This window comes from Hyla sarda, chromosome 8, assembly GCF_029499605.1.
Source record: "Hyla sarda isolate aHylSar1 chromosome 8, aHylSar1.hap1, whole genome shotgun sequence".
NCBI lineage: Eukaryota > Metazoa > Chordata > Amphibia > Anura > Hylidae > Hyla > Hyla sarda.
In genome coordinates this window covers 98247430-98260465 of record NC_079196.1, presented here as the reverse complement: position 1 = coordinate 98260465, position 13036 = coordinate 98247430, and the positions used below count along the sequence as shown (strand labels likewise).

The 13036-nt window shown below is 40.3% G+C and overlaps 1 protein-coding gene across 1 annotated transcript in view; it reads left to right on the top strand.

The window, feature by feature from the left end:
• The window catches only part of TMEM237 (transmembrane protein 237), a 46558-nt gene extending 34248 nt beyond the window's left edge, over nucleotides 1-12310 (top strand). Inside the window, exons 8-13 of the mRNA XM_056536193.1 lie at nucleotides 5294-5417; nucleotides 5499-5690; nucleotides 5792-5865; nucleotides 6359-6452; nucleotides 11219-11340; nucleotides 11774-12310. Coding sequence (XP_056392168.1) covers nucleotides 5294-5417; nucleotides 5499-5690; nucleotides 5792-5865; nucleotides 6359-6452; nucleotides 11219-11340; nucleotides 11774-11838 — 671 coding nt within the window. The 3' untranslated portion in view covers nucleotides 11839-12310. The remainder of the gene's footprint in view (nucleotides 1-5293; nucleotides 5418-5498; nucleotides 5691-5791; nucleotides 5866-6358; nucleotides 6453-11218; nucleotides 11341-11773) is intronic.
• Nucleotides 12311-13036: the final 726 nt, after the last annotated feature.

Below are 13036 nucleotides of genomic sequence, written 5' to 3'. Positions count from 1 at the left end.
AAAAGGGTAATAGCAGAAAATACCCCCCAAAATTTGAAGCCCAATTGTCTTTTTGGAAGCAAATTTTGCTCTGGGGGCATGCCCCTATGGTGCCAGGACAGCAAAAAAAAACCCACATGGCATACCATTTTGGAAACTAGACCCCTTGGGGAACGTAACAAGGGGTAAAGTGAACCTTAATACCCCACAGGGGTTTCACGACTTTTGCATATGTAAAAAAAATAATAATAATTTTACCTAAAATGCTTGGTTTCCCAAAAATTTTACATTTTTACAAAGGGTTAAAGCAGAAAATACCCCCCAAAATTTGAAGCCCAATTTCTCCCAATTCAGAAAACACCCCATATGGGGGTGAAAAGTGCTCTGCTGGCGCACTACAGGTCTCAGAAGAGAAGGAGTCACATTTTGGCTTTTTGGAAGCAAATTTTGCTCTGGGGGCATGCCGCATTTAGGAAGGCCCTATGGTGCCAGGACAGCAAAAAAAAAAAAAACCCACATGGCATTACATTTTGGAAACTAGACCCCTCGGGGAACGTAACAGTATTACTGTGAGTACTTACACCTCACATGTTTTTTGTTTTTTTTTTCCAATTCTTTATTTTCGAATTTTGCAATACAACAGAACATACAAGTGTAATATGAAGTACATTACATAATGCTGATCAAGAAGGAAGAAAAAGAGAGAAAAGCAATATAAAAGAGGGTGTGTGGGCTAGGCCCCAGGCAACATTTAAGAAGACCAGTGAGCTCCTGTGTTGATGCATTATTGTAAAATCAATAAAACAACTCAATCAAGAGAAGTATTGGCAAACATCTATTTAAGCTGTACATAAAGCAGAAGGTCAGACATGCCTATAAGCATCTTATAAGTACGAGGTGATTTCACCTAGGAGCCCATTTAATTAGGTGAAACTGTAATAGGAGTATGGTACTGAACATAATAGGGTCAATGAACATGAGCACAAATGTGCCAGAGTACTGAAGGAGAAAAAAGAAAGAGGAGAAATGAAAAGGTGAAGGATTTCTCCAAGGTGGGAGGCAGAGGAAAGAGAAAATAGGAAGAGAGAGAGACGAGTGGAATAGATACAAGATTTTTGGTCGTGGGTGAGGATGTGGAAAGGGGGAAGGGGGGGGTGGGTTGGGAAAGAGGGGGGGAATTGTCCATGGGGTCATTGGCTGGAACCCAGTTGCGATGTCTGGTGCGAGAGAGGGGGAGCAGTGTCAGCATCACGAAAGTCCAGCCAAGGAGCCCATATACTCCAGTATCTGTCATGAGAGCGATCACTCCAACTGGAGAGCTCCTCCATTCTACACAACTGGGAGACCTTAGAAATCCACTGTTGAACTGTAGGAGGTGTTTCATCTAACCAATGAAGTGGAACTAATGCCTTAGCTGCAGTTAGCATGTGTGCAATCAGAGACCTCACAGGTTTTCTGAACAGTGGGCCATAAAAGTAAAAAATTTGATTTTTTTTTTGCACTATATTGATAGTGTTACCCCAAATTTTCATTTTCACATTGGGTAATAGGGCAAAATGCCCCCAAAATTTGTAAAACAATTTTGTCTGAGAAAAAAATACCCCATATGTGGATGTAAATTGCTCTGTGGACGCACTGCAATGCTCAGAATGGAAGGAGTGAAAATTTTGTTGAAATTGAAGTCGGGGGTCATGTGCATTTATAAAGCCCCCAACAGCAAAAAAAATAAATAAAAAAACACATGTGACACCATTTTAGAAACTACACCCCTCAATGAACGTAACAAGGGGTACAGTGGGAAATAATACCTCACAGGTTTTTTGAAAAGTGGGCCATAAATTGAAAAATTTTATTTTTTATACACTAAAATGCTGGGGTTACCCAATTTTTAACATTTTCACAAGGGGTAATATGAGGAATTGGGTTACAAATTTTGGAGGGCTTTTTCCCCTGACTATGACAATACATCCACATATGGGGTAACTTGCTGGGCGGGCGCACAACAAGGCTCAGAAGTCATAGAGGTCAGTTTGTATTTGTGGCCTATGGCATATCAGTAGCTGACTGTTACATACATTCCGAGGAAAATACAAAAATGAAATACCCACATGTGACACCATTACAGAAAGTACCCACCCTGAGGAATGGGTATAGGGGTAAAGAGGACATTTTGAACGCACGGGTGTTTCCTAAATTTATTTTCCAGGAATGGATGAAGGGTAGCTTTTGAAAATTGCAATTTTCAACCTATGCTCTGCTTCATCTTTCTGGGAACAACTATGTGACTCCGAATTGTCGCCTGGAAATATGACAGAGCTCAGCGAGAACTCTTTGCATTTGAGGCGGATGTTTGTTACGGACCTAACAGTTACATACATTCAGAGGAAAATACAAGAAAGGAACACCCACATGTGAGCCTATTACAAACAGTGCACCCCCTAGGGAAGGTGTATAGGGTGAAGTGGAGATTTGGAACAGACGGGTGTTCCCTTCATTTATTTTCCAGGAATGGATGAAGTGTACTATGGGGGGAAAGAAAATTGCAATTTTAGTACTGATATGCCAATTATTTTCCCAGAATGATGACCCAGAGTACAGCCAAAAGTAAAAATGATGCCCGCCCCAAACCCTATACTCTGAATCATCATTCTGGGAAGGGGATTTGTGGGGCCGTCCCTATTCTGTTACCTCAAATGCGCACCTGCTCAGGTGGGGAGAGAGAGCGTTGCGCATTTGAGGCAACTGCAAACCTCCAATGCTGTTGACTCTGTGTCCCATGACCCATTTTTTAGGGGGGGGGGGAAGATATTGGGGGTATTGGGAAAAAGTTTTTTTTTTTGTGTGGGGGTGTTGGTATAAAATTTGGAAGACAATGTACCCTGGACTGGTACATTGGAGTCGAATTGTGGGGAATGAAAATTAGGGCACAGGATGGTAAATTTAGTACTCCATGGAAGTGTGATACTCCCTGAAGCAGCCTATGCAGAGGCCCGGATTATCTGGGCAAGTGTCGCATTGAGTGGTGGTGTCCTGAGGGTCATGAGTTCCGCTTGACACAAAATTGAACACACTGAGGGGAATGAACGCTTCTTCCTGCCATGACTTATTTGTAGCTATTTCCCGCTATAAGTAATGGTGCTCCCATAATGTCTACAAGATAACTGTATCAGTTTTAATTATTGGTGTGTCTGGGGTGCCGTAGCAATTTTTTTTCTTTGAGCCTAGAACGATTTCTGCACATATCACAATGCTTGCACTGTTTTGATACTGTGTAAGGATTCATACCTTTTATTAGTGAGTTGTTCTGCATCGATGTTCTGACTGGAGCCCTGCTATGGATGCACAGACCTTTCCCCCTCTACATCTTACGACCGAGCCTGCTATAGAAGAACAAGCCACTCCTTAGCACTGATGTCAGAAGAGTCGGATGAGAATTCTTGCACTTGTGCAGTAACTATCATCCCTGCATTCCACTCTGCACATGTGCAGTATTTCACACTGTCCTGACATCTGCACTGAGGGGAGAGACTCATTCTTCTATAATAGGCTTGGCGGAAAGAGGAGAGGGGAGATGTCAGGATGGCCTTAGTGATACTCCAACATCTGTAACAACACTCCTTCAGTGCACAAAATACCTTATTTGCCTATGGGGTAAACATTTTTTGGGACACAGTAATTATTTACACAGTAATATCTTCTATAATGCACTGCGGGCGGTTTGATACGTGTATAAATGGTGGTAAACTTCCTTTAAGCCATGCTCATTCCCCAAACTACAGGTGAGGGCAGGACACAAGAGTAGGCAGCTGGGAATATACGAAGTGCTTGCAGCGGCAGCACAGTTACAGGCATGGCCGTAAATGTTGGCACCCCTTAAATTTTGGAACTAAACCAAACAAGGGAGGAAAAAAGCAAATTGGACATAATGTCACACCAAACTCCAAAAGTGGGCTGGACAAAGTTATTGGCACCCTTTCAACATTGTGATAAAATAAGATTGTTTCAAGCATGTGATGCTCCTTTAAACTCACCTGGGGCAAGTAACAGGTGTGGGCAGTATAAAAATCACACCTGAAAACAGATAAAAAGGAGAGAAGTTGACTTAGTCTTTGCGTTGTGTGTCTGTGTGTGCCACACTAAGCATGGACTACAGAAAGAGGAGAAGAGAACTGTCTGAGGACTTAAGAACCATAATTGTGGAAAAATATCACTAATCTCAAGTTGACAAGTCCATCTCCAGAGATCTAGATTTGCCTTTGTCCACAGTGTGCAACATTATCAAGAAGTTTGCAACCTATGGCACTGTAGCTAATCTCCCTGGGCGAGGATGGAAGAGAAAAATTTACAAAAGGTGTCAACGCAGGATAGTTTGGATGGTGGATAAGCAGCCCCAAACAAGTTCCAAAGATATTCAAGCTGTCCTGCAGGCTCAGGGAGCATCAGTGTCAGTGCAAACTATCGGTCGATATTTAAGGAGACCCAGGAGGACCCCACTGCTGACACAGAGACCTAAAAAGATAGAGCTTTTTGGTAAAGCACATCATTCTACTGTTTACCGAAAACGGAATGAGGCCTACAAAGATAAGAACACAGTACCTACAGTGAAATATGGTGGAGGTTTAATGATGTTTTGGGGTTGTTTTGCTGCCTCTGGCACTGGCTGCCTTGAATGTGTATAAGGCATCATGAAATCTGAGGATTACCAATGGATTTTGGGTCGCACTGTACAGCCCAGTGTCAGAAAGCTGGGTTTGCGTCCGAGATCTTGGGTCTTCCAGCAGGATAATTAACCCAAACATAAGTCAAAAAGCACCCAGAAATGGATGGCAACAAAGCGCTGGAGAGTTCTAAAGAGTCCAGATCTAAATCCCATTGAACACCTGTGGAGAGATTTTAAAATTGCTGTTGGGAAAAGGCGCCCTTCCAATAAGAGAGACCTGGAGCAGTTTGCTGAGAGGTGTAAGAAGCTTTTCTAAAGTATGTGCAACCAAATATTAAGTTGAGGGTGCAAATAATTTTGTCCAGACCATTTTTGGAGTTTGGTGTGACATTATGTCCAATTTGCTTTTTTTCTCCCTTTTTTGGTTTAGTCCAAATGCACACAAAGGGAATAAATATGTGTATAGCAAAACATGTGTTACTGCAATCCTTTTCTGTGAGAAATACTTCATTTTCTTGAAAAATGTCAGGGGTGCCAACATTTACTGCCATGATTGTATAAGCCAAGAGGGGCATGGTGCCCATGACTAGTGAATGATGTTGTGAATATTACCTATTTCTAAAGGCTTTTTTTCTATTTTATTTTATATTCTAGGGAAATTTCAAGCTGCAGATCGTTCTGGCATCATCAAAACCACAGAACATGTGGATGATTTCTTGGATATTAAACCTTTGTGGAGCAGTATGGATGTATCACTCACTGTGCACCGAAGCTTTAGGTATGCATACACACTTCTGATGACAAGATGTTGTTTCATGTGTACAATCCTTTAATTTCTAATAATCTTACGTCTTTTCAGGATGATTGGGCTGTTCTGCAGTGGATTCCTGTCTGGGTACACAGTATGGAACATTGTGGTCATTTATGTTATTGCTGGTAGTCAGTTTTCTAATCTATCGACACTACTTGCAATTTACAAAGATCTGGCATATCCATCTCAGTGCTTCTTGTATTTTCTGTTGGCGCTCAGCACAGTTTCTGCGTTTGACAGGTACTTTATTGATTGGATCATTCTCGGTTACCGTTACTTACTTACTTTTAGTTCACCTTTCTTAATACTGCAAATAATTCAGTAGTTTCCCTTATTACTAGAACTGACCTGGCCAGTGTGTCAAATGCCTTTCGTGGTCTTGTGACATTGGATCCATCTGCTGTGGCGTCTTTATGTAAGTAGAAATCTCTATAGTAGTAGCTTGTTAATTTAGTATATTCCTTACAAAAAACAAAGTGTTCTTTTTTTTCTCTCCTGAATAGAACTTCATTAATATAAACATTGATCATATCAATACTTGGCATCCTGGTGCTCTAGATATGCCAGATCATATGCAGACCTAATATTTCATTAGTATAAGACCCCTACTCTTGTATGGCCATCTTAAAAGAATAGCCCACTGTGCAGTATTCAGACTAAATGACTGTAGCAAATTTTGTCTTCAGTAATCATCTTTAGTTGTTATAGTTATTGTTTTATTGCTATTCTTATTTGTAGTCTTTCCCCCCCCCCCCCCAGTATTTATTTATAAACCTATTGTTTACAAAAACGGGATTACGGGAAAATACGGGATTAAAAAAGGACTATTGTGGACTATCCTTTGAGAAGACTATACAATGGTGATTGCGCTTGTTGTTTCATCCTAAATATACATTCTCTCTTTTCAGTGTATTTTGTCGCTCTCTTTCTTGCACTGAGTCAGCAAATGACAAGTGACAGGATAAACTTCTACACACCTCCAACACAGAATGGCAGCTTGTGGTAAGATCTTTGTCACTCTGATAACAAGTGAACCTTAGGATAAATGCCCATTAGGCAGATTTACTGCAGATATTTTCCACATTGAAATCTGCAAGACAAATCTGCACCAAATTGTTGAAAAAACTAACAAACATTAATTTAAATGGACATTGCAGATTTTACTGCAGATGCGTGGGTAATCTGGATCAAAACCCACAGCAATAGGGTTATTTGCAATTTTATTGCATATTTTGACTTCTCCACTAAAGTTAATGGGGAAACTAAAAAAAAAAAAACTATTTTGCAGCATAAACTGTCATGCAGCGGAGTGAAAAACACACAACACAGGTCAAATTTTGCACAGAATATTTTTGCTGTGTGCAATTTTTAAAATTCACAACTGTTTAGCTCATACTCTACTTCACTGAGGCTTTTTCCTTGTGCAGATAATTCCTAGTAAATCTTCTATGCGTGCATTTACCCTAAAGATGAATTATTAGTGAGGTTTAGGTCCACTTATGGAATCAGACAGCCTAAAAACTGATATCGGAAGACTTATCAATGTGACACAAAAACGTTCTGCTTTGCTCATAGTAACCCATCACTGCTCAGCTTTTATTTCTCAAATTGTTTTGGTAAAATAAAAGCAGAGCTGTGATTGGTTTCTATGGACAAATCAGACTGTTCTTGATAGATATGGGCCAGTATTTTAGCCCTCATCGTGATCATTATTTTCAACAAAACTTGGAGTGGTTCCAAAAGGTTAAATCATTTTGGTTCAGATATTGTTTTGGTTCCACTCCTGGTTTTGGGTAAAATACTGAGCGGAAAAAAAAGAACAAATACTTTAGTTGGGGAAATGTATCAAAACCTGTGCCGTGGAGAAGTTGACCAGTTGCCCAAAACAACCAGATTGCTTCTTTTATTTTTAAACCGAAAAATGAATGAAGCAAACTGACTGGTTCATATTGTCAACTTTTCCTCTGCACAGGTTTTGATAAATCTCCCCAAGTGTCTTTAGACCGGGATTATAATTGGAGCTGAAAGAGCCCTGGCTATTCCTGGTCCTATGGCCTAATAACTACATTTTTTTTGTAAATCTATCTTAGCAGCCTAGCTAAAGACTTGGGGGTTACTGCAGCCCAAGAAGGAGGGATTGTATGTTGGATAAGGACCAGGCGTTATATATAGCACAGTGTTTCCCAGTACAGTCCTCAAGTATCCCCAACAAGTCATGTTTTCAGGATTTCCTTAGTCATTCACAGATGCACTGACCATATTTATATCACTGATGAAAGACCTAAGGAAATCCTGAAAACATGACCTGTTGGGGATGAAGTTCATGAGCAGTGCCTGGTTTCCTTCAGACATGAGGCTGAGAGTTGAAGCCAAAAAGTTCAATCTTGGTTTCATTCATTCTGCAGTCCGAGAATCCTTGAGCTGTTTTTTTGTTTTTATTTCAAATTCCAAATTGGTTTTCATATATCTTTTTATGGAGAATAGGCTTCTTTCTTGCCACTCTGCCAAAAGCATATATTGGTGAGGTGCTGCAGTGATGAATTAACTTTTAGAAGTTTCACCCATTGGCACACAACATTGTTGGAGCTCATCCACAGTGATCATTGGGTTCTTGATCACCTCTCTTACTAAGGTCTTTCTCCCCTGATAACTTAGTTTTTTGGGGTGGGCAGTTTTAGGAAGAGTCCTGGTTGATCCAAAATACTTTTCTTTTAAGAGTTAGAGAGACCACTTTGCTTTTGGGAACTTTCAGTGCTGTAGAATATATTTTGTACAATTCTCTAGATCTGTACCTCCACACAATCCTCTCTTGGAGCTCCACAGGCAGTTCTTTCTACCTCGTGGCTTGTTTTTTTTTTTGCTCTGATATGCATTGTCAACTATATAGATAGGGCTGTATTTTTTCAAATCATGTCCAATTGACTGAATTTAGCACAGGTGACTACAGTCAAGGTGTAGAAACAGCTCAAAGATTAAATGGGAGGAGTCAGAGCTAAATTTCAAGTGTCATATCAAAGGGACTGAATACCTATGTCCATGCAAAATTTTAGCTTTTTCATTTTTAAATAAATTAGCAAAAATTTCTTAAAGGGTACTCCGGCACTAATACATAAGATGTCTGATCGCTGGGGTCTCGCCGCTGGGAACCCCGCACTCTCATTTAGCACCCACCTTTGCGAGCTCTCCGCAGCACTGGCGGCTCCGAGTGTGCAGCGTGACGACCAGGGGGCCGGAGTATTGTATGTCACTACTCCGCCTCCGTGTGACGCCCCCTCAATGCAAGTCTATGGGAGTGGGCGTGACTGCCCCTTTAAATGTTATTTTCACATCCTAATTATGGGCTATTAAGTGCAGATTATTAGCAGAAAACTAAACAATTTTTGATAGCACAAGGTTTTAACATAACACAATGTGAAAAAAAAAAATGAAATGTAGACTTTTCAAATCCCAAACATTCCAATGCATAACAGTACACACCACAACCAGCTCTCACCTCTTGATTATGACCAGACACTTCAACACGGACAAACAGAGTGGGGCTGAACACTTGCAGAAATTAAAAGGAGAGGTCCAGCTCAAAGGTCTTGGTAAAACTTGACTTTTATTGAAGAGAAGCATAAAGTCAGTAATCCACCAACGTGCAGGCACCGAATGCACAGGATCTGACTCGTTTTGGTCTAGGTGACCTTAAAGGGGTACTCCACCCCTAGACATCTTATTCCCTTTCCATCAGCACCCCTATCATCTATCAATAGAAAGTAAAGGTGGAAGAAGCAGGGATCTGTGCAAGCTACTGGCTTGTCAATCAGCCTGCTGTGTGAGCCGGGGGCATGTCACAGAGCCTCATGCTTGTCCACCCACACTTCCTGTATTTGGAATCCTCACAGAGACACACAGGCTATAGCTGCAGGGAGAAAAATATACACATTTTTTAACCAATGCACAGGGTGGGCCATTTATATGGATACACCTTAATAAAATGGGAATGGTTCGTGATATTAACTCCCTGTTTGTGGCACATTAGTATATGTGAGGGGGGGGGGGTAAACTTTTCAAGATGGGTGGTGACCATGGTGGCCATTTTGAAGTCGGCCATTTTGAATCCAACTTTAGTTTTCACAAGAAAAACAATGATGTGCTTGGTTTTAAGAAAACTTTATTCTTTCATGAGTTATTTACAAGTTTCTGACCACTTAAAAAATGTGTTCAATGTGCTGCCCATTGTGTTGGATTGTCAATGCAACCCTCTTCTCCCACTCTTCACACACTGATAGCAACACCGCAGGAGAAATGCTAGCACAGGCTTCCAGTATCCGTAGTTTCAGGTGCTGCACATCTCGTATCTTCACAGCATAGACAATTGCCTTCAGATGACCCCAAAGATAAAAGTCTAAGGGGGTCAGATCGGGAGACCTTGGGGGGCCATTCAACTGGCCCACGATGACCAATCCACTTTCCAGGAAACTGTTCATCTAGGAATGCTCGGACCTGACACCCATAATGTGGTGGTGCACCATCTTGCTGGAAAAACTCAGGGAACGTGCCAGCTTCAGTGCATAAAGAGGGAAACACATAATCATGTAGCAATTTTGCATATCCAGTGGCCTCACTATCTTTGTACCCCATATACCACACCATACCATAAATTTTTGTGTTCCAACAGTCTTGGAGGGATCTATCCAATGTGGGTTAGTGTCAGACCAATAGCGGTGGTTTTGTTTGTTAACTTAACCATTCACATAAAAGTTTGCCTCATCACTGAACAAAATCTTCTGCGTAAACTGAGGGTCCTGTTCCAATTTTTGTTTTGACCATTCTGCAGCACCTGAAACTACGGATACTGGAAGCCTGTGCTAGCATTTCTCCTGCGGTGTTGCTATCAGTGTGTGAAGAGTGGTAGAAGAGGGTTGCATTGACAATCCAACACAATGGGCAGCACATTGAACACATTTTATAAGTGGTCAGAAACTTGTAAATAACTCATGAAAGAATAAAGTTACTAAAACCAATAAGTTTGATGTGTCACATGACCCTCTTCCTATTTCATAATGGCCGCCATGGTCACCACCCATCTTGAAAAGTTTACCCCCTCACATATACTAATGTGCCACAAACAGGAAGTTAATATCACCAACCATTCCCATTTTATTAAGGTGTATCCATATAAATAGCCCACCCTGTATATTACATATAATATCTTCTACATTATATAAAAAGTTTTTGCTAATGACAAGTACACTTTAAGGGCCTCAATGCAGCTTCAGTGGTTCCACAACTCCATCCATGGTAAAATGTTTATATTTTGGAAAATATATTTTTGTATATGTCAGTTTACAGACAAGTGTTCCTATATTTAAAAAAAATAAATAAAAATCATACATGGATTTCCTTAATGTTTAAGTTTTACAACATAGTCTTCTACCCAAGGGCTAGATGTTTTAAAGAATCTTTGAAAGTGTCCATCATTTAAAAAAATCATCTGACATGTCACAGAGCTTTGATCAGGGACTGGGTGTTCAGACCCCCAAGAATGAGCTGAGCTAAGTGCTTTTTCCCCTGGCATGCTGCTCTCCTTGTCTCGCTGATGGAGACAGATTCTGTAGTAAGATGGGGAGAGCAGTACACAGCCACACCTCTCCCAATTCATTTTTATGATTGCAGGCGTCTCTTCTTTAATATAGTCTTAATACAATTGACCCTGGTTACAAAAGAAACAATGAATGTCTTACTTCTTGTTTTTTTTTGTTGTTTTTTTTCCATATTTCCAGGCAAGAAGCTACAGAGAGTCAGATCATTCAACCTTGGGTTGTTATCAATTTGGTTGTAACTCTGCTGGTTGGCCTAGCCTGGCTCTTTTTATCATGCCGTCCAGACCTAGATCACAGTGAAGGTATTACGTTTTTCACATAACTATGGATCGAAAACATTGTGCATTCTAAAAAAAAAAAAATCTTAAACCCGCTCCAAAGGATGGGGGGGTGAGCACTTGATCCGAGTGGTTGACGCGCTCCCTCCATGCAATTTCTATGGGAGCACCAGAGATAAACGAGCACTAACCCATGCACTGTAGGGTAAAATCCATTAACCTTTTTATGCAATTAAAACAGCAGGTCTTTGCATGACGCTAGGCCTTTTAAAGAAATACATTTGTTGCATTTTACCCTACAGCTCTTGGGTAAGTTCCACTACCTTCTCTACTTTTTCTTAGTCCTATTCTCTCACTTAGTGGAGCTGGCATACCACATTGAATTGTTGGACATGGAAAGATTTTCTTGTCATACTTGTTGGTTTCTTATGGACTGCGGTTTCATTTATTTTTTTAGAATCCATATTTGTCCCAGAAGACGACTACCCAGACATGGAGAAGAGGATAAAAATCCAAGCTTGAATTGAGTTCAGACACTTAAATGATGCCTTTGTTTTTATACCTCTTTTATATCCTGTTTGTATTATTTTTGTACCTTTTTAGTATATATATATATATTTTTTTATTGTACATTCATAATTGTAAATTAAATATTTAACAACACATTTTTAATATGTACACACAATCTATATTTCACAGATTCTCATTTGCCAAATGTATTTGTTTTTCCACTTTCATTTTTCCTCCTCGCCTTTTAAAAATCATAACGCTTTAAGTTTTCCACCTACAGAACCATATGTGGGCTTGTTTAATGGTCCCAATTTTTACTTTGTAATAACATCAGTCATTTTACCAGAAAACTCAACGGCAAAACCCCCAAAAATTATTTGTGGGACAAAATTGATTTAAAAAAACGCCATTTTGTAACTTTTTGGGGCTTCCGTTTGTAATCAGTGCATTTTTTGGTAAAATGACACTTTATATTTATAATTAATTCATACAATTAAAATGATACCCAACTTATATAGGTTTGATTTTGTTTTACTACTGTTAAATTATAACTTTTTGCATGAAAATTTGTACGTTTAAAAATGTCATATTCTGACTCCTATAACTTTATTTTTCCGCATACGGGGCGGTATGAGAGCTCATTTTCTGAGCTGTGATCTGAACTTTTTAGCAGTACCATTTTTGTTTTGATGGGACTTTTTGATCTCTTTTTATTAATTTTTTTTTTAGGTTATACAAAGTGACCAAAAATACGTAATTTCTCTATCGGCTCCATTGGGGGACACAGACAGTGGTGTATCTTGCTGTCTCTAGGAGGTGTGACACTATGGTGATAAAAAAAAAGTCAGCTCCTCCCAGCAGGATACAACCACCTTCAGGCTCTGAGCTAGTCAGTTTAAGCTTAGTGTCTGAAGGAGGTGGACATGGTCTGGTTTGCTCCAGACCAGGTCTTCTAATTTTTTTGTTTTCCTAGTTAGGGACATGTTAGTTTTTTATTCCTTTTCTTTTCTGTTTTCAGGTGAGGACTCAGGGACTGCGGTTCCCCGTTTCCCCATTGCGAGTAAGGGGGCACAGACATTGCGTATATGCGCTGTTAACCCCCCCCTCGCTAACGGTCAGCGCTTGGGTAGTACCTCACGGGTCCGGGTCCCCCTATTTCTCTGCTCGCCTCGCTCGCGCATAGCAGCCAGGCGTGATGCAGTTAACTAAT